At 63.2% G+C, this 25,312-nt stretch overlaps 1 protein-coding gene across 1 annotated transcript; it reads right to left on the reverse strand.

Annotated features, from left to right (window-relative positions):
• Positions 11,969-22,985, reverse strand: BHLHE23 (basic helix-loop-helix family member e23). The gene is made up of 3 exons (XM_021078246.1): positions 21,267-22,985; positions 18,439-18,913; positions 11,969-18,154 (listed from the first exon to the last, which is right to left on the reverse strand). The coding sequence occupies exon 1, from the start codon at positions 22,974-22,976 to the stop codon at positions 22,302-22,304; it is 675 nt and encodes a 224-aa protein (XP_020933905.1). The 5' UTR covers positions 22,977-22,985; the 3' UTR covers positions 11,969-18,154; positions 18,439-18,913; positions 21,267-22,301.

The following is a 25,312-nucleotide window of genomic DNA, read 5'->3' on the forward strand; positions in this document are numbered from 1 at the left end:
GCTTTTTAGAGTCACACCCGTGGTGTATGGAAACTCCCAGGCTAGGGATCGAATCAGAGCTGCAGCTGCCGGCCTACACCACAGCCACAGCCATATCAGATCCGAGCCGCGTCTGCAGCCTACACCACAGCTCACGGCAACGCCGGGTCCCCCACCCACTGAGCGAGCCCAGGGACAGAGTCCGTGTCCTCGTGGATACTAGTCGGGTTCGTTGCTGCAGAGCCACAGTGGGAACTCCCTGTCGTCTGTCTTTGTCTCTGTCTCTGTCTCTCTTGTCTCTGCCTCTCTGTCTCTCTGTCTCTATTTCTCTGTCTGTCTCTTTGCCCCTCTCTGTCTCTTCAGTATCTGTCTCTCTTCAGTGTCTCTGTCTCTCTGTCTCTGTCTCTTTCCTCATTGTCTCTCTCTGTCGCTGTCTCTCTCTCCCCAGAGGGGTCCTGGGCCCCTCACTCTGACCATCTATTGATGTGACTCTCTAAGGTCCCAGAGACAACGGCGCCCCCTGCCCCCAGCCTCGCTGGGCCTGTGCCCAGAGGCTCCTGCCTCAGCCCCCGGGCCCCGGGGCTCCGTGCCCGCAGCCCTCACACCCAGGCTCTCTGCCCGCATTTCCCACCTGCAGACTGTGGCCTCTGTCTCTGCCTGGATCACCCTCCCCGCTGCATGGAGCACACCTGTACACACTCACTGTGTGCGCACATGTATGTATACACGCGAACACAGGAGAGCACTCACGCACACCCGCTGATGGTCCTGATGTGGGGTGTGGGGGCCCAGTAGTCTGGGGCCCCTCTGTGCCCCCCACCCTGGGGCGCCTTGGTGAGGGTGCGCCTGCACAGAGCAGAGGAGACCTGGTGGGGGGCAGAGCACCCATGGTCTGCCGGGCAGGAGTGCCCGTCAGGAGGAACTGGCTGCATCCAGGGTGCAGAAGCCCTGGGGCCTCTGGCCTCAGCAATAATCGCGTTCTTTTGTGCCCATCCGGGGAGGGGGCAGAGGAAGGGTACCCATCCTGCCCCAAGAAGCCCAGCTGGCATGGAACGCTGAGGCCATTTCAGCACCCATCCCCCAAATTCTTCCCCTCGAGAGATGGGGCCTGTGCCCTCCTCGAATCTGGGGGGCAGGGCTGGGGCTACTCAGAAGCCAGAGTGTGACGTTGGGCAGAGCTGGTGAGCCGACATCTGGCTCCTGGGGGTACTGGCCACGGGAGCCGCTGCCATGCTGCGAGGAAGCCCAGGCCAGCCTCCAGGGTATGCGGAGACCGGGCGGGGGCTGCCATCGGCTGACTGCATGAGAACCCCCACCCACGGAACGGCATAGGTGAGCCCTCTTCAAATGCCTGACCCATGGAAATGGACAGAGAATCACCAGGTTTGGGGGTGCTTCACTGGCAGGATCACCACCGGGTCAGAGCTGGAGGGAGCATCCTGCGGGATCGACTGGAGGCTTAAAGACGGGGGGCCAGGTGGGGTGCGGGAGCAGACGTGTCTGAGCTGGGTCGGCGTGGGCTGCTTAGGGTGCTGCTCGGGAAGAACAGCCCAGGCAGGACCCGCTGGCGGCAGGGCTTCTTGGCCAGGCGGAGGGGACCACTCTGGGGCTGTCCAGTTGTTGTTGGGGGAGAATTTGACCCCCTCCTACAAGCAGGGAGCTGCCTCTGGCCAGGAGGGTGGTGGGCGTACAAGCAGCTTTAGGAAAGAGCCAGGAGGAGTCAGTGCCAAAGACAGACCTCCGGAGGCACCCCATACGGGGCCACCCCACATGCCTCCCGGCCTGTCCAGCTGAACGACTGAGGGCCAGGGGTCCTGGCCGTCCTGCGGCCCTGTGCCTGCTGGCCTCCCTGCTCCGGCTGGAGGAGGCGCTCAGGCTGGGTGGCCATTCCCAGGGCCATCAGGAGGGGTCTGGTGGTGGCGTCCTGGGGTTGCCAGGACGACGTGCTCAGCCGAGGGGCTGGGGGCGGGGCTTGAGCAACAGCCATGGGCCTTCTCAGTGTCCCGGGGCCTGGGAGTCTGGGGTCAAGATGCAGCAGGGCCCTCCTGAGCCCTCTCTCCTGGGCGTGAGGACGGCCGCCCTCGCCCTGGGTCCTCTAGTGGCCGCGGTGATGCCGATTCCTGCTCTCTTCTGAGGACCCAGAGTGGCCCTGGGCCACGGCGGTCACCTCTTCAAGGGCCCTGCTTCCAACGGCCACGTTCTGCAGTCCTGGGACCTCAACATATGAATTTGGGGGGGCACCTCGTTCAGCTCATGACAGTGTGGCTCCCCCATTTCCACCTGCCCTGACCGCAGGGCTGTAGGAGCCAGGGGACCCTGCCCTGGTGACAATAGCAGGTGTCGTAGGCCCCCTTAGAGATGAGGGCCCTGCGGGCAGCTCACAGCCGATTCTCTTTCCCTGGGTTGACCCCACCCCCAAGGGTCAGGTGTGGGACCCCAGGTGTGGGGGCACGAGGGCCCCACCCTCGGCCTCAGTGAGGACAACCCTGAGGGTCACAGGCTCCAGAGCTCCCGGGGGGCAGGTGGAGGCCTCTGTGGGGCTGCCTCGCACCCCAGCTTCTCCTCTGCCCACCCTGCTCCCATGACCTCCTGCAACAAATCCCCACCTTGGTGTGTTCAGGGCCCGGCCTGGGGGGAGCCCCAGACCGTGGCCGGGGGCCCCCAGAACCCCTCTGAGCTCGGGAGGGACCCGTGCCTCCCAAGTCGGAGACTCTCCAGACGTTGAACAAGGGCAGGGCCCCGAGCCGGCCTAGGTGACACTGCAGGGGTGGGACACTCTCAGCTCCCCAGGGCACAGTGGTCAGTCACCCACAGAGGAGGGGGGACAAGCCCCAGGGAGCCTGGGCCCTGGGCCCCCTTGTCCCCAGGCCCGGGGGGCACAGGCAGCCCTTCCTCCCTTTGGCTGCCTGATGAGCTCAGTGGCCGGTGGGTGGGGTGGGGTGGGTGCAGGAGGCCGGCGCTGGCGCTGTAGCCCCGGGGTCCGGGGCGGAGACCCTCAGCCTCAGGTCTCCTGCAGTTTTCTCCCCAGGCTGATGGGTCTTCAGATTTCTCTGCCTTCTCCCCCGTCGGCACGTCTGCCAGCTGATCTGTGCACAGAGGGGTCCCAGGAGCTGGTGGGCCCCGAGCTGCAGCCGCCCCCGCCCCAGGCTCCCTGCCTGGCAGGCTTTGCCCAGCTCCTCTGTCCCGTATCCATGTGGCTCCTCCCTGTGTCCATTGTCTCTGTTTCCATGTTTCCTTGGCAGGAATGATTACTTTTCGTGGCCACTCCTGTGGCACGGGGCAGTTCCTGGGCCAGGGATCGAACCCGCACTGCTGTTGAGACGTGCACCACGCCTGCGGCAATGCCGGGTCCACAGCCCACTGCGCCATGTGGGATCTTGCCAGAAATGATTTTCAGCGGGTCACTTCCTTTATGGGACAAACGCACAAGCCCAGCTGCCTGTCTGTGTCAAAACGGGCCAGTTGTAACATCTGGGCCCTCGGGCCCATGTCCACCTTGTCCTCGTGTCCGGGGCATGTCCGCAGGCCTCACTGCTGCTTTCCTTCCCTGCAACCCTTGGTCAATGCTGAGTGCAGCCTTGAGCGGAGCCCAGCGGCACTGCGCAGGCCTCGGGCAAAGAACAGCCAAAATCTGGGCCGAGACTGCCACTCCCAGGCCCAAGTCCCCAGTGGTGGCCCAGCCCGAGCTCTGCCTGCCGCCCGTGCCCGGCTCGAGCTTGATGCCCGTTGCCGTCCTCCCCCTCCCTGCAGAGCCGGTCAGGGATACGGCTCCGGCAAGCCCGGTCCTTGCTCCGCCCGAGTCCAGAGGGGCTTCCTGCCCCTGCCAGCCTCTGCCACGCCTTTTTCGTCTTCAATCTTCTGCCCCCACCGAGTTAAGACTGTGGGCAGCAAGCAGCCTCAGGCCAGGTTCTGTCCCTGGGACCACTGTTCAGTGGGACGCCCGAGGGAGAGCCAGTCGTCAGCCCTCCTGCAGAAGAGCCCTCGGGGCCGGCCAGACACGGCTCTGGCTCCTTACTCAGCGCCCCCAGGCCCCAACTGCCACTGCCACTCAGACCCCATCCTGGGCCTGGGCCGTGGGTTCCCACTGTGGAGTCTTGTCCAGAACTGGGCCTAGCGGGCGGCTCTGGGCCGGATGAGGGTGAGGGGCTGGGGCTGCTGCCGGGGGCCGGGATCCTGCTGGGGGCAGGCGGGGACGCTGTCCGGGCCCGACAGCCGCCCTTCCTCTCCCAGGCCCCCTCTGTCGCTGTGGCAGCTCCGGGGACTTGGCTGCCTGTTTACAAACTCGTGTCTTTGTCGCGGGAGAAACAGTCCTGTCTCCTCATCGGCAAGATTCAAAGGGGGTTTGAAGAATAAATGTTTTCCCAAGTTGTAGCTGACATTCGATTTTAATGACTTTTTAAACAAAGTGATGGTTAAGCGCCTGCGCCGTTTCCGGCCTCCTGGTGTCTGACAGGTGTTTTTGCCCGCGTGGGAGCAGATGCCAGTCCGCTTTCCTAATAGCTCATAAATAACGCGCCCTTGGCGTTTGCCTTTGTATGTGGCACCGCCAATGGCCAATTTGTTCCTCAGAAGTGGCCACGCTGGCCTGTCAATCAGCTCTTGCCGTGGGCGCTTTTTGGTGATTAGAGGCCCCTTGGAGAGCGAGAACTCCAAATTAGTTTTAAATAAAAAATAAGAATATTCAGGCTGTTGAACATCTAAAGGTGAGCGAGACGCCAGAGTCCAAACCGGCCAGCCTGGGTCCTGGTGTTGCTGGCGGAGGGGGCCGCAGAGTCCGATCCACCAGGGTCCCGGGGAGGGGGGCGGTGCAGGACAAGGGGGGACTGTCCGGGAGGCGCAGGTGGCCACGTGGCCGCAGGAGGGCGGGATGGGCAGACCCTTTCGTGTCAACGGCTGCCTCTGCGAGACATGAAAGCTCCCCCCAAGGAGGAGGAGGAAAGAACCGGTCTCCTTGAGGGGAGGACACTGTCCCCTTTGAAGACGCGACGAGGACACAGCGTCTCGGGCGGGGCCCGTGGGGCACGCCGGCCGCCAGGCGACACCCACCCTCCCCGCCCCGGGCCTCCGCCTCCGCCGTCTCCATCTCTCCCGGGTGGGGCTGAGTGGGGTCAGCCCCTGCGGCTACCTGACGTCTGCGTCTCCTCTGGGAGTTGGGGTCACCGCTGGGTGAACCCCTTCTGGGATCCTGGCTGGGGGCCTGCCCAGGCCCTGTCCAAGGTGCTGGCTCCAGACATCAACCCGGATGCCCCACCAGCTCGGCAAACAGCCTGGGGGCCCAGGGAGGCGGGGTGACTTCCAGGAGGAGGCATCCGGCTGGGATCTGGTGGGTGAGACGGGGAAGGGCCCCTGGGGCTCCGGGAACAGGTGCGAAAACCCCGGTGGGTGCAGGTTAGCACCTCGCTCCGGCGGCTCTGGGAACTGCCGTTTGGAGGGCAATTGTCGGGGTGAGTGGGCTGCACGGGAATCTCTGCTGTCCACACAGTGTCCCTCTCAGGGTTCCCCTATCCACACTGCATCTCTCTCGGTGTCCCCTGTCCACATCATGTCCCTCTCGGTGTCCCCTGTCCACACCGCGTCCCTCTCGGTATCCCCTGTCCACACTGCATCCCTCTCGGTGTCCCCTGTCCACACTGCATCCCTCTCAATGTGTCTTATCCTCACTGCGTCCCTCTCGGTGTCCCCTGTCCACATCATGTCCCTCTCAGTGTCCCCTGTCCACACCGCGTCCCTCTCGGTGTCCCCTGTCCACACTGCATCCCTCTCGATGTGTCCTATCCTCACTGTGGCCCTCTCGGTGTGTCCTGCCCACACTGCAGCCCGCTTGGTGTCCCCTGTCTGCCTGGCTCTGGGACAGGCGTTCGGGGATGGGGTCATCAGACGCATGCAGCCCCAGAGCGGGTGCCCTTCTCTGCTGGAGGCTGGACCCTGGGAGCCCAGGGCCCAGGGATGGGGCTGCCCGAGGGCGTGGTCGGGGTGTCGCCTCCAGCTCTGACCTGAGGTCCTGTCCTGGGCCCGAGCGTCCTCCCTTCTGGTCCCGGGTCTGAGAGCAGGGGATGAGCGTGGGGAAGGTCTTGTTTGGGAAACACGTGACGCCGCCCCCGCCCACCGTGCCGGCCCCGCAGCCCTCGGTCACCGCCCCAGGGCCGTACCCGCTCTCGTCTCCCCAGAGTCCTCAGGTAACTGTCCTCGCTGGGCAGAGATTAATCCGCTTTTGGGCCTCTCCGCCCTGGAGCCGACTCCCAGGACTCCGGACAGAGCCGGGCGTCAGGAGAAGCCGGGCTGGCCCAGCAGTGGGCTCTTCTCTGGAGACACGGGTGGGTCCTGGCTGCTCCTGGAAGCGGGAGGAGGCTCTGAGATCCGGCGGCCCCTTTAGGTGGCCTGGGGGGTGCAGGATGGAGACGCAGGCTTCCCTGGTCCCGGGTCCTTGGCCCGACACCGCGGCACTCGGCGCCCGGGAACAGGCTGCAGCCCCTCAGCCCCGGCCAGCCTGCCGGGACTTCTCAGGGTTCATTCCCGGGTGCACACTGGACCCGGCAGGTGGCTGTCCTCTCTGCTGGCCCCCGGAGGGTCCCGGGACAGCCTGGATGGGGCTCTGGACCCAGACGTGGGCTGAGGCCCTGCCTAGGGGCAGCATGACCCTTGCCAGTGACCCTGCGGTCACTCTCAGGGTGTGTGAGAGGTCACGGCTAGCACTGCGGGAGGGACTTTCCCAGCCTGGCACAGGGACGGGCTCAGGGCCAGGCTGATGCCAGGCATGCCAGCTGCCCTGGACATGCCTTCTTTCCACAGCCATGACGGCTGCCCAGGGCCAGAGACCAGACTCCTGGCACGAGCCTGCACCCCTGACCTTGCTCAGCCGAGCCCCTGGCACTGCCTTCCACCCTCTTTGTTCTCCACCAGCGCACCGTTCAAAGCTTCGGGCCACGCCGCGCCTCGGGGCCTCTGCACCTGCTGCTCCCTTGCTCCCAGCCTCAGGTCACCTCCTCCAGGAAGGCCTCCTTCGTCTCGGGCTCACTTATCTGGCTACCGTCTGTGCTTGCGCTCAGCTGCGGGCTCTGCCAGGGCCGAGGCCCGCTGTTGTCACTCGCTGGTGTGTTCTCAGCAGACTGCTGTGCCCGGCGCACAGGGGACCGTGATCCCTAACAACGTTTGGGAGTCGGTGCGGGTTAAGGCTGCTGCGATCGACACCAGCCTCATCTCATCTTCGCGACAGTCTTGTGCAAATTTCCCACTGGAACTGCTTGTGTCGGAGCGCAACCAACACCTCTGCCGCATTCCAGACTTTTTCATCACCCCAAAAGCGACGGCTTGTACCTCTTAGCAGTCCTCTCAGCCCCCGCTTACCCCCAGCTCCCGGCCGCCACGAGCTCACCCTCCGTCTCTGGATTTGCCTGTTTTGGGCGTTTGTACCAGCAGAATCATACACCGCGTGGTCTTTTGTGTCTGGCTTCTGTCTCTGATCCTAACGTCCCCAAGGTTAGTCCCCGAGGCAGGGTGTCACTCTGTGCCCGCCCCCCATGTCCAGACAGACGCCTTCTGTTGAGCAGGCCTCAACCAGGGGCATTTGGCTGTTTCCCCGTGTGGGCTCCTGTTCAGCATTGATCAGGGGTGTTGAGAGGCTGTGTGGACGCACGTGTCCAAGGACCTGCGTCCCTGCCCTCGGCTGCGGCCGTCCTGTGAGTCCCCAGAGCCCCCCTCGGTTTAGAGGCCAAAGTGTGGGCCACGAGGACCGTGCCTGCCACGGCCGCGTCCCTGGGCTGTGGCCCTGGGGCCCCGAGGGTCTCTGAGGTAGCGGCTGGTGTCCGTGTGTTCCTGGCAGCCCGAGTCCCCAGAGAAACCCCTGCCGCACTGTTAAATATTTTAGCAAAAAATTCTAAACGTGTGGCCAGATGTCCAAGCTGACAAAGTGCTTAAGGCGTTTGACTGATAAAAAGCCGAAGCCCCTGGAAAGTGGGATTGAAAACAAGCCTGCGGGCAGGTGTGCTACCAGCCCCATCCCAGGCCGGTGTGCGGGCGCGGGCTCGGGGTTTGAAGGCGAGCGTCCATCTGTCGCGCCGCGCGCCCTGCCTCTGAACAAAGCTGCACGGATCTCAGCGCGGCCGCCGCGCAGCAGCCGCCCGGCGGGACGCGTGTCACAAAGGAAGCGCCATCAATATTCATGGCCCGCGGCGGCCGCGGGGCAGGCGCCTCTCCGCGGCATCGGCTCTTGGCTTTGGTCGCAAAGCGGAACTCTGCCTCCAGAGTCTGCAGAAGCATCTGGGCGACAGAGGGACCCGGGGAGGCCACGGTCGACTCCTGGGCAGAGGGGGTATCCGCCCAGGCCCCTCGGGAGGGCAGAGGGGGAGGGCGGAGGGGGGAGGGAGGCCTTGGAGGGGGATGCTGGCTGAGAACAACCCGAGTTAGCCCAAAGCCCCAACTCCACGGGCTTTGTCAAATCCGGGGGATGGAGCCCCCGGCACTGCTCTGTCTCCGAAGGACTGACCGTGAGTCTGGGGACCGGAGGAGGGACACACAAGAGCCTAACCTCGCAGGCGCGGCCTGTGCGGGTCTTGCGTGCGCCCCTGTGTTGCTGGTCCTGTGCTGGTGACAGAGGGGTCGGCCGGGGGGCTCCCACACCTCGAGCTGGTGAGGGTCCCTCGGCTGAGCCGGGGCCTCCCGGGGACAGGCCCTGCTTCCTCCCCCAGCATCTGAGGAGTGCTGTGCCTGCGCGGCGGCGGCCCTGGGGTCTGCGACCAAGTCAGGGTGTGACTGACTGGCAGAAGCGTATCCAGGGGGGGACACGGGTCCCGTCCCCGAGGACGGGGTCTTGTCTGGGAAGAGGTGCACACGACTCGGCTTCCGGGAGCGCGTGGGTCTTTCACGCGGGGTCAGGGTCCCGGGGGGGCCGTTTGTAAGACGGTGCCACCCGCCTGGGTGTCTGCTGGCCTGTCTGCTCGGCCCGCGGCAGCAGGGCTGCCGCTCCCGGCCCCGCCGTCTCAGCCCCATTTCACAGACCGGGAGGTGGAGGCTCGGGCGGCCTTGGCACCGCCAGGTCAGGGGCGCCCCACCTGCTGTTCACAGCCTCCCCCTTTCCAGCCGGAGCGGAGCGCCTGTCCCAGCCCCGGGAGCCCTGGCGTGTCAGCGTGAGGCCCTGGCACCCCTGCAGAATGTTCCAGCTCTTCCTTCATTTCAGAACAGTGGAAACTTGCTGCAAATACCACCGAGAAAATTTTACGATGGCAGTTTTTATATCGGGCCCAGAACGGCCACTCCTGTGATACACAGTCATTACTGCCATCAAGCCCATCCTGTTAATTAGCGCGGGCATTTATTACCGCCCATAAAAGATGATGTCAGGGTTCTGGCGGGGCCAGCGTGTCTGCACACTGTCCCTCCTGAGCCCTTGGGCCGGGGGGTGGGGCAGGGACCTCACTGGACACCAGTGGGAACTCTGTGGGGTCCAGGGTGAGACGTCCTGCTGGAACCAGGAGGTGCAGCCGGGTCCATTTGTTGAGTGCCCCCTGCTTCCGACATGACCCAGGCACTGACGATGGGGCTGAGGGGCAGGTGTGGCCCAGAGGACAGTCAGCAAAGACCCTCTGAGAAAGGACAGCAAGTTGCTCTTGAAAAGGGTTGACAGAGGAGTGTCCTCACACATAACCCCTTGGAGAGACATTCATGTCCAACTGTAGAACTTGGAGACCCAATGCTCAAGCCAAAGAAATGACTATCTAAGGACTGAATCATTGACCCTGTGATTGTTTGTGGAAACAGATTTACCTGTAGGACGGGGTATCTTTGGCTGATTTTCTTTCAGTCCTTTTGATTGAACTACACAAATGTGGTGGTGTTAAAATAATCTCCAGGAGTTCCTGTCATGGCTCAGTGGAAACGAATCTGACTAGGATCCATGAGAACACAGGTTCGATCCCTGGCCTCGCTCTGTGGGTTAAGGATCTGGCGTTGCCGTGAGCTGTGGTGTAGGTCACAGACGTGGCTGGGGTCCCGTGTTGCTGTGGCTGTGGTGGAGGCCAGCAGCTACAGCTCTGATTCAGCCGCTAGCCTGGGAACCTCCATGTGCCACGGGTGCTGCCCTAAAAAGACAAAAGACCAAATAAAATAAAATAAAATCTCAAAGAAAAAAAACCCTTTAAATTCTTTGACCATCGTCCCCTCGAGAGGAGGGATAACTCTGTTTTCCTGAGCGTGGCCGCGGCCTAAGGAATGAAGTGCGGGGGAGGGACAGCCTGTCCTGCCTGAGTCCGCCCGTCATCGCTCCCCCGGGGACCAGCCGCCACGCTGCGGGCGGCCTGTGGACGGTCCCCGGGGAGAGGACCTGAGGCCCGCAGCCAAGGGCCGTGGAGCCAGCCAGCCGGGAAGGGAGCCCTCCAGCCCCGTCCAGCCTCCCGCTGACCAGAGGCTCGGCCGACCCCCGGGCCGCCCCGCGAGAGAGGCCCTGCGAGAGCCGCACCCAGCCCGGCCGCCCCGGAGCTCCTGCCCCCAGCGGGGAGATGGTGACCAGGGTCGGCGATCGTTTCAGGCCGCGAGGGGTGGGCTCGCTGGCTTCGCACAGCGGATTCCTGAGCAGGTCCCGGTGGGAAGTGGTGTCGGGAGGCCGCGGGGAGACGGGCCCCCAGGGGGCGCACCCCCGGGCCGGGCCCCGGTCTCGGATCACCGTGAACCGCCCCCCAGTGCCAGCCGGACCCCATTGCTTGGATCACGATCTGCGCACCGAGGTCAGAGGTCAAGGCTGGTGCGGGGGGGCCCGGGGCCCCGTGAGTCTCTTCCTGAGGGAAGCCCCCGCCCCCTTTGTGGGGACAGTGCTCGCAGAAGAAAGAAGACGGGTCGCAAAGGGGCCTCCGGCGGCTGCTGAGTGACCCGAGATGACCCTTCACCGGCCAGGCACGCAGGTTCCTCAGGTCAGCTGATGCCTCGGGGCTCCTGGCGTGTCCTGCAGGTGCGGCCACCACGGGGACGGTGTCAGCACCTGTGTCCACACGACCCTCCCTCTGCTCCAGAGGCCGAGCCGCTTGGTGCCGCTTCTGGGGGCCTGACCTGGGGGCTGTACACTCACGCTCCCGGGAGACCAGGAGCCACCACCGCCCACCGTCCCCTGCTGACCCCCTGGGAGGATGAAGCCTCCGGGGTGCGGGGTGGGGTGTGCCCAGCACGGTGGCTCTGCAGGGGGTTCTGCAGCTGCCGGAACCAAGCACACAGGCCGGGCCGTGAACAGCGGGATCGGGGCCGGGCCGAGCTCCCGCGGGGCTCCCGGGACAGTCGTCCTTGCCCGTGCCAGCTCTGGCTGTCCGCCGTGGCTCGTGCCCCAGCCCTCGGCCTTCTCTTATACGGACACATGTGATGGGCCCACCGGGCAGCCCAGGTAACTGCCTCTTCTCGAGACCCTTAAATTCATCACACGTTTTGCCACGTCCCCCAACATTTCGGAAATGGAGACTGGTTGAGATAAGAGGGTGTTTATTTGGGGTTGGTTAGGACTGCAGCCCGGGAGACAGAGTGGTCCGGAGTGCCTGAGCTGTGTCCCCTGAGACCGCAGACGCGGGGCCCCAGGCCAGACAAACAGGCCAGGGCCAGGCAGCTACCGGGCCGCCCTTCTCGAGCTACAGCCCGAGCGGGCGAGGGGCGAGGGCGCTGGTTAAGGGGGCTCAGGTGGGGGCAGAAATAGCTGCCACCTTGAGACTGCGACCTCGAGCCCTTGAGGTTGCAGGGGGCAGCTGGTGTCCTGGGACCTGGCGAAGGTCAGAGGAAGTTCAGGCTGTGGGTGGAGCAGGGGCAGCTCGGAGCGGGGGCCGTGGTCCCCCCCACATCATTTCCGCTTGTCCTCAGCCATGTCAGTACTACTTGCGGGGTCTGGGGATGAGGCTGTGGCGCCGCGTTGGGGGCCACCCTCAGCCCGTGACCGCTACTTCCTGGTTCTGAAGAAAGTTATTCCGGGTGGGGGGAGCCGCTCCCCCCGCCTGCCTGCGGCCCCAGCTCCTTCCTCAGGGGCCCCGTGGGCAGGGCCTCGTCCCTTCTGGAGAGATTTCACGTCTGTGAGGAGGTCATGAGAGCCGGAGTTTCAGGCTGTGTAAACAGGGCTTCTCGTGGCTTTGCCAGTCTTGGGAACAGCCCGAATCCTCAGCCTCTCTGCTGAGCGGTGCGGTCCCACGCAGGACTGCTGGCCCAAGGCCTGCACCTGTCCCCTGAGGCTAGAAGCGGCCAGCTTGCCTTTCCACTCAGAGGACCTGTCCCCACGTCCCCGAATGAGCAGCGTCCAGCGGACACGCATGTGTGCGGGCGGGAGCCTGTGTGTCGACGTGTGCACATTTGTGTGTACCTGTGTCAGAATGTGTGCGGCGTCTCTGGGCTGCTGAGGAGAAGGGGCCCTGCAGGATGGAGGAGAAGCGGGTGGGAGGAAGGGGTCCATTCTGGGCGTGCGGCCCGGGCAGGGTGCGGGCTGCTCTGCGTGCCCCCACCTGCAGCAGGGCGGCTTGATGGGCGGTGGCCTGAGCGAGCAATGCACCTGGAGCCCCCACCCCCCAGAAGGCGGTCACTGAAGTTCCTAATCATTTTGGAACCTGGGCCCCGTGTTTTCACTTGGCGCTGGGACTGCTATTCTGCAGCTCGTCTGGCGCCCAGGAAACCCACGGGTCTCTGGAGGAAGGGTCCCGGGGCGGAGTCCCAGCCACGTGAGCGAACCCGGCCAGTGTGGTGCAGGGAGGCCCAGCGGGAAGCGTGCGCGGGCTGGGCACCGTGCCAGAGCAGCCCGGGACAGTACAGGACACCCTGGGGCATAACAGGGTCAGCGGCATCTCGGGAGCGCTGGGACGCGGGTTCCATCCCCCGCCTGACGCAGCGGGTAAAGGATGTGGCGTTGCCGCAGCTGCCCCTTAAGATCTGATCCCTGGCCTGGGAACGCCATATGCTGCGGGGTGGCCAAAAAAGGAAAAAAAAACCCTCTGAATTTCAGATAATCAGGAAACACATTTTCAGTGTAAGTACTTGCCACGCAATTATCTCCGACAGTCTTGTTACAAACAACTGGCTGGCGTTTAGCTGGCAACCCCAGCTGGGCTGTGCGCCCAGGTGGGCAGGGAAGCCCACCAGTTTCCAGGGGCCTTTGCACGGAGCAGACCTGGGTGGGGGGGTTGGGGGACGTGCTGGCCCACGCGTCCCAGGCAGGCTCTGGGCCAGAGGCACCTGGGGAGAGCGGTGTGGACCGCGGACCAGGTCTCCCCCCCGGAATTTTGGGGCATTTCCTGTGCGTGATGTGGTGGAAGCGGGTCCAGGTTTCAGATTAGCGTCCATGGCAGAAGGAGGGCAGCAGCTGTCCATCTGGCCCTGCTCTCGCTGGCCAGTCCGCAGCTCAGCCCACAGGCCTCGCCCACCAACGTCTGCCCGTCTCCATCTAATGAGTGATGTTGGATTAAAAGGGGAGCCAGCCACAGGGCACCCATCTATATTAAATCTCCACAAAATGAAAATTGCAAAGATTTACTTAGGGTCGTTACAGGAGGAAATTCAATCACAGCCTCATCCATGATGTCTGCTCGCCGCCGAGCCAATAATTGAGCTGCCACCAGGGGGTTATAAATGCCTCCTGTTTGTGAAGATAGCTTCCCGCTGATGGCTCTGGCCTGGGCACGCAGGGGTCCGAGCGGGACAACGCAGGCGGGGTGCTGGGGCCCTTGTCCCAGGCGGTCGCGCCGTTTACCCCGACTTGACAGCCCGTTAACCTCACTTTGCCTGTTAGAGACTTCATACGATTTCTCCATCAAACAAGCACACCAGCAGAAAGCCCTTGGCCGCCTTCCCAGTTTGTGGAGACAATGGCTGCGGGACGTGTCTCTGGCCACTTGTCCCCCGGCCAGGGTCCCTTCTCCCTGGCAGAAGCGATTCCTGCTTCCTCACCAGGGTCGTCTGTCTCTGCTTTATCTTCCGTGGTTCCCAGCAAGGGGCTGCGTGTCTCCAGGTTAACGCTAACTGACAGGCAGCTTAGCGACCGCCCGGGGTGCCGAGTTTATGCAACAGTGATATCATGGGGTACCTGCTGCCCGGCGCCCGGTCCCCGCGCCCATCTCCGTCCGTCCAGGCCTAAGGGCGCCCACTACACACCCACGCAGTCCGGCCCCTCCCTGGAGGCGAGCGGCCATCGGGGCAGCTCAGCGGCAATGTCCTCTCACTCCCTCGGCTTTCCTGGCCTGGCTGCCTCTGCAACTCCTTCCCCAACCCTCACCGCCCCTCACCCCGTCGGGGAACCCCGTCGGGGCGACTGGCATCCAGGGCGCCATGGATTCTGGCCTCGTCCGGGGCTGCCCGGGATTGCTGGCAGGGCCATCCTTGGAAACCTTCCCCTAAAGACTGAGGTTGGGCTGCTCCCTTCATCCCTCAAAGTCTCTCTCCGTCACAGAGGCTCACGCGGGGCGGGGATCCTTCTGTAAAATGCAGACGGCCCCTGACGCTCAAAGCGCCACGGTGGGCACAGTAGGATCTCGCTGACGACGGCCCGCAGCCCTCGGTGGGGGGATGATGCTGGGGGTTAGGAGGCTCCCCTACGGCCACTGAGATCACCTCCCCACTTCCCAGACGGTGACCTCTGAGGTCACGCTGAGCGACAGAGGGCAGACCCCAAAACTCACACCCCGTGAGCTCAGTAGACAATGCTCTGGCAAAAGCGACCCTGTGGGCCAGAAAGCGGCAGCAGGTGAGCAAGAGGGCTTTCCGGGTTGACGGCCAGATTCTCTGTCCTGACCGGCCGTGACTCACACCCGTTCCCAGCATCTGAGGGGCAGCATCAAAGGGGTGCATTTTACTGCGTGTAAATTTCTCATCGACGGGCCTGGTTTGGAATATCCAGTTGTGGGCAGTAACAAAGCCCTGGAAACAGGTGGCTGCACGACATCTGAACGGACCTGACGCTGCCGAATCGCACTTGAAAGTGGTCGAGATGGTGAGTCTGGTGTCGCAACACGAGGAATGCGGACGCCGCCATGGGCAGAGGGACGGGAGGATGCCCCCTCTGGGAGGGCCGCCCCCTGTCTCCTCCACCTGCGGCCTCTTCAGGGGGCCCGAGGGGACCGTGCCCTTCAGCAAAGCGCCCTTTGTTGTCACAGACATGGAGCCCCGAAGCTGCTGGGCGCAGGGGCTGGGGGACAGGCGAAGCCATGCGTTGGGACCTCAGCTCAGCCCCCTGGTGCCCCCGCTGCATCGCCAGGCCCCGGACGAGGAGGAAGCGGGCTCGGAGCCCGGCTGCAGGCCTGACCTTGCTTGCGGGTCATCGTCTGGGAACGTTGTTCCCCCAGCTGGGTGGGAGGAGGGGACGCTGGGCGCGTCGCACGGCCCGGCGATGAGCAGGTCCACGCGGTCGTGAGCTGCCGTGGTGAAGTCAGGACCTTGAAGGTTCGCCCGTGTCCCTCATCTGCCGGGGCAGCCGCTGCCGACAGGACGTTAATGAGGCGCCTGTCCCTGCAGGACGCGGAGCGGGCGCGGCACTTTCACCCGCGTTGAGGCCACTGGCCCCTCGAGACCACTGCTTCGAGCAGCCTTCTTAGACGGAAAACGGGCGAGATCGCCCGACAACACGCTGGCTGGGGCCCCGCCCGTCGCCTGCCGTCCACTCCCTGTTCCCGCATCTCAGTTAGCGGCCCCTCGACATGCTCCCCCGGCTCCCAGAGACCTCTGTCCTGCGGGCAGGCCTCCCTCCGCTCTGCGGAAACCGGGTGGGCCACGGGTTAAGTGGGGAGGGCCCAGCGCTGAGGCCAGGCTGGGCGACCTGGAAGGGACGGCAGCCCGAGGGATGCCCCCTCCGTGTGGTTCTTGACGCCTCTCTGCAGAGTCACTCCTGACTGTGGCCACACTGAGACTGTCCCCTGAAACCAGCTAGAGACCCCTCCTCTCAGGCCCTGCGACTGCTGCGCCCAGCGCCTCCCCCACCGTCCAGGATAGCCGCTGGCAGTGCAACCCCCGTCCCCGCAGGCGCGATGTGGCCTTGGCAGGGGATGGGACTGTTTACCGCGTGACTTTCGACTACACGCTCTCATGCACGCACACACACACATGCAGGATGCGTGCACACACACATGCGTGCACACGTGTGCGAGTGCAGACGACACTCAGGCAGAGGAAACAGCTGCTCCAGCTTGTTGTCCACTGAGAGGAAGAGTGAGCCGGATGTGTGAGCCGCGGCCTGGCGGCGGCGTCCTCTGTTCCCGGATGGCGTTCTCCACGCCATCCGGCAGCCCCAGTCCCGAAGGTGGCGGTGGAGCTGACAGAGAGCCTCCTGCTGACCCCACAGCCCGGAGGAGACGCCGAAGGGCAGACGAAGGGCAGTCACTGTCAAGTCCTGGCAGCAGGTGAAAGGCTTTCATTTCTCGTGGAAATCCAGACTCCTGAATATAAAATAAACACCCTCCTGTGTGCGCGCGTGCGTGTGTCTGCTGTCTGAAGGGAAGACTCTGCCTTCCCAGGATCCTCAGTGGGGGGAGGACGGGGGGACGCTGGCATCGCTGGCATCGCTGGTCAGGGAGGTGCCGGAGGGAAGAGGGTCTTCATGTCCAGATGCTGAGACGCAGCCCCTCCGACCCGCAGTCCGGACGCGACCCACGGACAGTGGGGTTTCCGAATCCTCTTGCTAAAACCCGCAGGCGTGTCCGCGCCGCAGGGGTCAGCTGGCTCCTGACCAGCTTGCGGCCCGTGGGCGGCGTCCAGGCTGCTCTGCGCAAACCTTCCATCCTTTGGTGGAGGGACCTGGCTCCTGCCTGCTTGGTGGTGACGTGGGCCCGGTCGCGTGAGCCCTCTCCAGCTGGCTGATTCCCGTCGGATCCCTGGGCAGATGCAGGCTGGGCCCGACTGCGAGACCCTGACTCACGAGCCCTGGTGTCTGCCGGCTCCGTCTGCGTGCAGGAGGTGCGGGACTTTAATCCTCAAAGGCAGGGCAGAGCTGGGAGGGCCGCGGACACAGATCTGGTGCCGCGAGCCAGCCGGCTGCAGAGTGAGGCAAGCGACAAAAACACCTCCTGTCAGTTGCTTTGTGGCCATCGGAGAGCCTCACGGGGCCGACTGCGTCTTGGGTTTGAAGGCAGGTTCCCCGGCTGGCCTGGGCCTCATTAGGGCAGCCAGGGCTGGCCACGTGGAACCCGGAAACGGGGCTCCCGTCAGGCCCAATCAGGGCCCCCAGGAGAGCAACTGACTGTGGACTCATCGCGGAGACAAAACGGAGCTTGGAGGCGAAGGCAGGCTGGCGGGGAGCCCGGGCCGTTTTCAGCGGGCAGGCGAGCTCTCCCTGCGCAGACTCGAGCTAGGACCGCGCAGCCCCGGTGGCTCCCCCGTGCTGGCTGGCACCCAGGAGGCCTCGAGGGTCGTGGGGGACAGAGGCCATTGGCCAGGCCCAGGCTGGGCTCTGTGCTGCATTCGGAGGGCTGCGTCCCCAGGAAACAGATGCCTGGAGCCACAGGCAGCTTGTCTTTGTGTCCGGACCAGGCAACAGCCGGGTGGCTCCCCAGGGCCGACCACGGAAGAGAAATGGCGGTCCATTCAGGGACCCTGGCATGCGTGCATTTCACAAGGCTACCCTCACCTTAACCTCACGGTAATTCCGGCCGTCTTCCCGCACAGGGAGCCACAAAAAAAGCTTTTACACCCTCACGGGAATACATGAGCCTCAGGCACTTTCAGACAGGGAAACACACAGCCCTTTTTAAAACCGGGGCGATGCTGGATCGAAGGTAACTTCGCTAATTATTTCCGTCTTTCTGCAGCTATGGTCACGTGGGCTTTGTTCCTTTGGAGTTAAATCTGCACATGTGTATGCACTTCCTAATTTTCCGGAACGGACTTCGGTTGGGGAGCTGGAATATTACGTCCAGAGTTATGAACCTGGAGAGGTAATTGTTAGAGAAATGATTTAATACGTTGTAAATCCCTCTGTTTCTATCCCTTTCAATGGGACGCCAAAAGCGATTAAAGACTAAAACATATCACAAGCGAATTCGCATGATAAAATTGCTGTAATCACTCTGCTGGATTAACCAGGGCCCAGGAGCCTCTGCTCCGAGGCTTCGGTGGGAGTTTTCTCAGACGGCTGAGGGAGGCGCAAGGCCTGCTGTGCCAGCTGGAGTGGTGGCCGGTGCGTTTCCCCATTGCTTTAGGAGAGCAGCGTCTGTCCCCACGAGGCAGGGCCTCTTCTTAGAGCGTCCCCAACCTGCAAGGCAACAGACAGGCGAATTTGGCAAAGCAAGCGTCTGCACTCGCTCGTAAGGTCGAGAAGGCTCCCTCAGGACCCTGGGACATCTGTGTGAGTGAACAGGAAACCCCATCTTTGGGACGAAATCACCAAAAAGCAGCGGCAGAAGCCACGTGCCTGGGCCGGGAGGGTCTGTCATGACCCCGCGTGGGCTGGGCAGCCATGGCGTGGCCGTCCTCCCGGGCCCTGGGGGCAGAGCCAGGCGCGGGCAGGGCTCTGCCTCGGAGGCTAGATGCCCTTACCTGTCGCCGGGGACCAGGGTGCCGTTTTAGACGCGTGGGTCTCCTCAGGAGGAAGAGAAAGCTCTGTGGACATAAAGAATGGCGGGCGCCGCCAAAAGCCAGAAGCACCGGGGCCACGCCGGCCACGCCGGCCACTGGACAAAAGCGGGAGCAGGACCCCGGCGGGGCAGCTTGCCTCTTCTGGCCCACGGAGCCCGCGACGGAGCCCCCAGGCCTCGCGGCTCGTAACCTGAGCATGAAGGAGTCTTGGTCTGTGAGTTGCTCAAGCAACGTGCAGCCAGCGCGGCCGAGCCCCTCATTGGCGGGGTCAGTAGAAGAAGAGGCTCTGTTGGCTCCAGACCACCCCTCGGTGGGAGCGCGGAGGACCCGCTGTCACCGTGCTGTTCCTTTGCCGTGACCGTGATGGCCACAAGCCCCACTCAGCACTTGAAACAGGGCTGTTCTGAATTGAGGCAGACGCTGAGGGCAGAACACGCTGGGGTTTGAAGACACAAAAGAGAATAAAATATCTCCTTAATCATTTGAAAATATTGGTTACAAAAACATTTTAAATGAGAACAAATAAGAAATGTATGTTTTCTTTTTAGGACCGCACTCGCGGCATGTGAGGGTTCCCAGGCTAGGGGTCCATTCGGAGCTGTGACTGCCGGCCTGCGCCACAGCCACAGCCACGCCAGATCCAAGCCGTGTCTGCGACCTACACCACAGCTCACAGCAATGCTGGATCCTTAACCCACTGAGCGAGGCCGGGGATCGAACCTGTGTCCTCATGGATACTAGGCAGATTCATTTCCGCTGAGCTGTGATGGGAACTCCTAGCACAAAGACATGGATTGCATGTTGAAGTGATAATAGCTGGGGTTTGCTGGGATAAATAAAAGTCACTTGCTTCTATTTCCTTTTGTCACTTGGCCGCCAGAAACTAAGATTCCACATGTGGCCGGCACTCTGCCGGGGCAGCCGCGGTGGAAAGGGCTTTTGTTAACACCTCGGTCCTCCACTGTTAACAGGACACTTGGAGTTCCCGTCGTGGCGCATTCGAAATGAACCCGACTAGGAACCATGAAATTCCAGGTTCGATCCCTGGCCTTGCTCCATGGGTGAAGGATCTGGCGCTGCCGTGACCTGTGGGGTAGGTCGCAGAGGCGGCTCGGATCCTGCCTAACACAAGACACCTGCTCCACTGGTCACAGCAGGTGCATCTTCCCTTCCTAAGCGGGATCGTGAGGAGGCGGCTCACATCCGAGCCACCGGCAAAGCTCTTTCCTATTTCATTCCTCCCCGACGGCTGGAGAAAGGTGAACTCGGGGTCAGCTGCGGGGTGATGAGCTTTTTCAAGCCCATCCCCAGCAGCTCGTGCCAGCCCTGGGAGAGCAAGCCTTCGGGGAAGACACTCAACCCCCAACAGAAGTTTCCAGAGAGGCTCTGGCTTATAACGCAGGCAATGCCAACACGGCCCGGGTTGATTATATTCGGGGCACGCGGCCATGGCGGGGAGTGTTAGACATTTTGTGCTGGGAAAGTTCTTCCAATGCCCAGGCTCTCTTAGCACGAGGAGTTTGCTGCAAACTTGGGAGGAGCCGACAGCCATTTATTCCGATTGACTGGATTGCTTGGTTAGCTGTCAAGAAACGACCTAATTCCACTTTGAACCATTCCTCCACTCACCCCAGGGACCCGCACGCTGAGAGGCTGGAGAAGAGTTTTTGCAGCTTTAAAAAATGTTTAGATTGAATTTAACTTTTACTTAAGTGAAGTTATTGGAAGGAGTTATGATGACTTAAATGGCTCGTTTAAAAATGGGTTATTTTTCACCTGAAAGGGGGCAGAGAGATTTTTTCCTTCACCTTTTTCTTATTATTTCACATACAGCTGAATAGCTGTTTACGGATCAGCTGTCTGCATCTTAGACGCTGCGATTTTTTTTTTTTCTTTTGCCACACCAGTATCGCACAGACGTTGCCAGGCTAGGGACTGAACCCGTGCCACACCAGCGACAACGCCAGATCCTTAACCTGCTGAGCCACGAAGGGACTCCTCGACTCTGACTTAAAAGCACGTCGCCCAAACTGACACAATTCTTTGAAAACTGAAATTATGAGTTCAGTCACAAATGAGCACTGTTCGATTTGATGTTAAAATTTCATCATATCATTTTAAAAATTAGTTGCAATCAAATACATTTTTTCTGAATGTAAAGGGTGGACTGAACATGTCTGCCTCAACCAGAATAAGCAACTCTGCCGTTTCCGATCATGAAAAGTAATTTATAAAGCTGAATTTAGGGCCGCTTGAAATGACTCTGCAAGTTCATGACACCTGAGAACGTAGCTGTCTAGAAGCGATTTGAGACAGAGTTTCCAACCAGTTTTTTAACGTGCAAAACTGATAAACTAGTCCATTATGGGGGGAAAAAACAATAAGAAATAAATATGGAAATTAGCAAAAACCAGTATTCAGCATATGTCTTTATGAATAAGGCTTAATCACACTTCATTTTGCAAATACAAAAGGGCCTTTGGAGACGTATTAATTAAAGTTAACTGCTGTAGACAGGCCACTTTGTAGGGCCAGGTCCTCTTCCTATTAGCATAGCATTAGCGACAGCCGAGGAAATTGGGTTAATAAAGCCGAATATTGTCGCAGGACCGCTCTGGCGCAAACCAGCGCCGACAGCTCGGTCCCCAGGGCGGGTGGCCGGCTGTGCATGGCACTTGGACCCGGCTGGTGGCACACTGACAGAAAAGACACAGACCCCATCGACACAATGACATTAAAAGAGACCCTGTTACCCCTGGCCAGGCCGAGACCCCCACCAGCGCACTCACCTTGGCCTGGTCTCCTGTCCCGGAAACACGCGGGGTTGGTGGGGAGGAGGCTCGGGCGGTCACCGGGGCCAGACCAAGCCGTCCCCTGACACCCCAGGACCTCTCCTCCGGGCAGCCGCCTTTAAGCAGAGGGCACGCACTGGTCTGCATCCAGCTCCACCAGCCCCGCTGGTGCCGCGGCAGGAACGCCCGGTGGGGGCAGCAGTGGCTGGGGATCCCGGGGCTGTTGAGGGGACACACTATGCAGACTTGGAGGCACCGGGCGGTAGCATCTGCTCCAAGCCCACCCCCTCCCCAGAGGCAGACACCTCCGGGCAGGCAGGAAAATAAACGTAACAGACTTGGGAAAGCCGAAAAGCTACCGGCCCAGGGTCTTGTCTCCAAGGTCCAGCTCCTTTGCAAACGACAGTTGCGGCGCCAGGTCTGGGCGCATCCAGGAGCTGCGCTGCTGCGGCGCTGGGGCCGTGGAGCGGGCAGAGGCGGGAGAAACCGAGTGAGGCGCTGAGGCGCGACCCCAGGAACACGGCCAAGCAGACGGCTACCTTGGGGTTTGGCAGAGCAGCCGTCGCCAGAGGCCCAACAAGGGGGCCACAACTCGCCAAGCAGGGCTCCGCTCTGTCCCTGGGCTTCGCGAGTCCCTGGGCGGCTCTGGGGAGGCACATCCGTGCCAGGGTGTGCCGGTCCCCGCTCCCACTGCCGCCCTGGTTTTCTTTCTGAGGGTGAGCGGCGGTGCCCAGAGGAGAGCACGGTTGGTCACCCCCATGCCGTCCTCAAGGTCGATGGCTGGGGGAGGCGGGAGGGTGCCGGGTGGGCGCTGCGGGCTCCGCGGCTAGATTCCAGAGGCCAGCTCTCCCGTTCAATCCAGCGCCCGGATGGGCTTTGCTTTTCCCGCGAGCCCGACTGTTCGTGGCGCAAGGGCTGGAGCGAGGTCGGGCCGCCTTCTCCCCCGGGCGGGATCCGGTAGGGGCGGGGTGACACAGTCTGGGCGGCAGGGGAAATGGGGGGCGCGCGGCGGAAGGGGGCGGCCCGGGACCCTTACGGCTTCTCGTTACAGTGCTTGCAAAGCGCTGAGGGAGTCCCGGAGAAGGCGGCGCACTTGTCCGGGCAGGGCAGCGCGGCGCCGGCGGAGAAGGGGAACACGGCGGCCTGGCCGAAGTGCGTCAAGGGGGCGGCGGCCACGGGCGCGGCCAGGCCCTGGCCCTGGTTGAGGTAGGCCACGAGGCGCCGCATCTCGTCCAGGGCCTGCGCCTGCATGAGGATGTAGTTCTTGGCGAGCAGCAGCGTGGCGATCTTGGAGAGCTTGCGCACCGACGGGCTGTGCGCGTAGGGGATGACGGCGCGCAGCCCGTCCAGCGCGTCGTTCAGGTCGTGCATGCGCCGCCGCTCTCGCGCGTTGATGCTCAGCCGCAGCGAGCGCTGCTCCCGGGGCCGCCGCCGCCCGTCCGCCGCGCCCCCGGGCCCGCGCCGCCGCCGCCGCGGCTCGAAGGCGTCGTCCTCGTCGCCGCTCTGCTCGCCGCTGCTCTCGGCCGCCGCGGCCGGGGCGCGGGGCGCGGGCGTTGCGGGGAGGTCGCCGCCCGGGCCCGGCGTGCCGTAGCCGCGGGTCGCCTCGGGGCCCCGGGCCGCCCCGTAGGCGAGGCCCGCCGCCGCCGCCGCGTAGCCGTGGCTCAGAGCCAGGTACGCGTCCCCCGACAGCGACTTGAGCTCAGCCATGGCCGCGCCTCCGGGGCCCGAGGGCTCACCGGACCGGAGGCTGCGCCCGCAGCCCGGCCCGCGCCGCCCGGGGGTCCGCTCGCGCCGCCGCCGCCGCCTCGGTGCTGCTCCAGCTCGCGCGTCCGTCCCGCAGCGGGCCGGTGGCCGAGCCTCCCCGCCCTGCGCGGGGCCACTGGGTCCCGCCTCGGCCCCGCCTCCCCCGCTGCCCTCCCCCTCCCGGCTCTCCTGCCCCCTCCCCCACCCTCCGCGCAGCGGCGCGCGGGGCCCGGCTGCCGAGCGCTCTCCCTCCCACTCGCGCCGCTCCTGCTGCAAGGTGCCGAGGCGCCCGCGGGGACGCTTCGGCCGTCCAATCAGAGGGGACCTGGTGACAGCCTTTTTCCCGGAGCCCAGCTCCATCCGCCGCCGCCGCGCAGACCGACGGCCAGCGGTGGGGGGACCGCTGGATGGGAGGGCGACAGAGGGCTGGCAGGAGGCCGGGTGGCGGCGAGGCGAACCGGGAGAGCTGGGTCTCCACCTGCGTCCTCCTGCCACGGGGGGCTGCCACCCCATAAGCTCCCGTCCCCTGTGGGCGCCCGCCTCAGTTCGTCTTGGCCTCGTCTTTGGTACGTTTTGCAGGAGCCACCTCTGGCGTCGCACAGGCAGAGGTCGGAGCAGGCAGCGTGCAGCACCCCGCGGCGGACACCCTGACCCGCCCAGGCGGGAGCCGGTGAGGAGCGCGCACCTGGGGCGCCCCTCCCGCGTGGGCGTCAGCGCGCAGCCCTCCAGGAGCAGCCGCACAGCCCCATAAGCGAGTGGCAAACTGTGCCCTCCCAGCGCCCGGGGTGGCTGGGCCTTTCCTGGCCTCCCGCCGCCGCCCCCGCAGTTTCCAGGGAGAAGTGAGTCCTGGGGTTGTTCCCACACTCCCTGAAGTCTCAGTGACTTGAGGCAGGGACTGGAGTTATAAGGACAAAACCCTGTTTTAGGCTAAATCTGTAGTTTCAGTTACCTGATATTTCAGGTGGAAGGTTTTTCCATGCTGCTCTTACCACAGAGGGGGAATTTTGTCCTGGGGGTTGGGTGGGGGGGCGACAGTTTGGGGGGGATGGCAGCTCTGGTGGAGGAGGAGGTGGGGGCTGCACCAGTGGGGGACTGGGGTGGGGGCGGGTCCTGTGCCCAGCCTGAGTCTCAACCCAGAAACCTCTCCAGGGACTTGGGTGGAGCCCCCGGATGGCATCAGACCAGGGCTGTCATCCAAGCGCCAGCGGGGTAGCATCTGATACCTGATTCTGCAGTGTTCCCACCGGCCTGGAATGGGGGGGGGGGCTGTGCTGGTCTCTGGGCACAGCGCTCCCATGGGTGAGCGGGGGTGGCCGGCCAGGAGGGCCCCGGGGGCTGGGAGGAGGGGACGAGGAGGAAGGCCAGACCCTCCTCAAGGTTCGAGGGTAGGACGAGGAGGGCAGCCTGGCTTCTTTTCAAACCCGGACTCCCTGTTTTGCACAGCAGTTGGAGGTGGGTGCAGGGCATTACCTCACCACCAGGCACCACTACCTGGCCTTTCTTCCAGGTCCAAGGGCGCTAGGCGCACAGGGGCTTGGCAGGGCTTTTGCCAGAGTCTCCAGAGGCACCTCCTCCCCTCGGGTCCTGCCCCATTTGATGGGAGGCCTGCCAGCCTTGGGTCCACCTTTTCAGTCCTTCCAACAGGGGGTGAAAACCCCAGACTTTCTCCCAGGTGAGGCTGCCTGGGGCCTGTGAGATTGGCAAGGATGCTTGCTCCCCACTCAGTCCGGAGATGGGTGTCACTCTGGCTTCCAGCTCAATACTGCCTGGGAACTACTCGTGGTGCCCTGCTGTGTGACCTTGGCAGAGTGGTTTAACCTCTCTGTTCTCCAGGTTCCACCAGGGAGAGGAGCAACAGAGATAATCCATGTGTTTGCTCGGGGCAGGTGAGCAGGAGCCAGGCACTTTTTTATGGAGCAAATGAATGAGAGCTGTGTGAGCTCTGGAAGGTTCTGGAAGTCCAGCAATGACAGGGATCCTGGTCTCAAGGGCTTCCCTGCTGGATGCGCGTGTTGGAGGAGATGAGCAGACACACCGGGAGCATCAGATTCTCCACGTTCCGGTCCCTGCAGACCAAGGAGCAGAGGGGCGCCCCAGGTGCGCGCTCCTCACCGGCTCCCGCCTGGGCGGGTCAGGGTGTCCGCCGCGGGGTGCTGCACGCTGCCTGCTCCGACCTCTGCCTGTGCGACGCCAGAGGTGGCTCCTGCAAAACGTACCAAAGACGAGGCCAAGACGAACTGAGGCGGGCGCCCACAGGGGACGGGAGCTTATGGGGTGGCAGGAGGACGCAGGTGGAGACC

Source organism: Sus scrofa, chromosome 17 (assembly GCF_000003025.6).
Source record: "Sus scrofa isolate TJ Tabasco breed Duroc chromosome 17, Sscrofa11.1, whole genome shotgun sequence".
NCBI classification, from domain to species: domain Eukaryota; kingdom Metazoa; phylum Chordata; class Mammalia; order Artiodactyla; family Suidae; genus Sus; species Sus scrofa.

Coding starts and splice junctions, on each gene's coding strand:
- BHLHE23 (XM_021078246.1), bottom strand. CDS start 22,976: ATGGCTGAGCTCAAGTCGCTGTCGGGGGACGCGTACCTGGCTCTGAGC.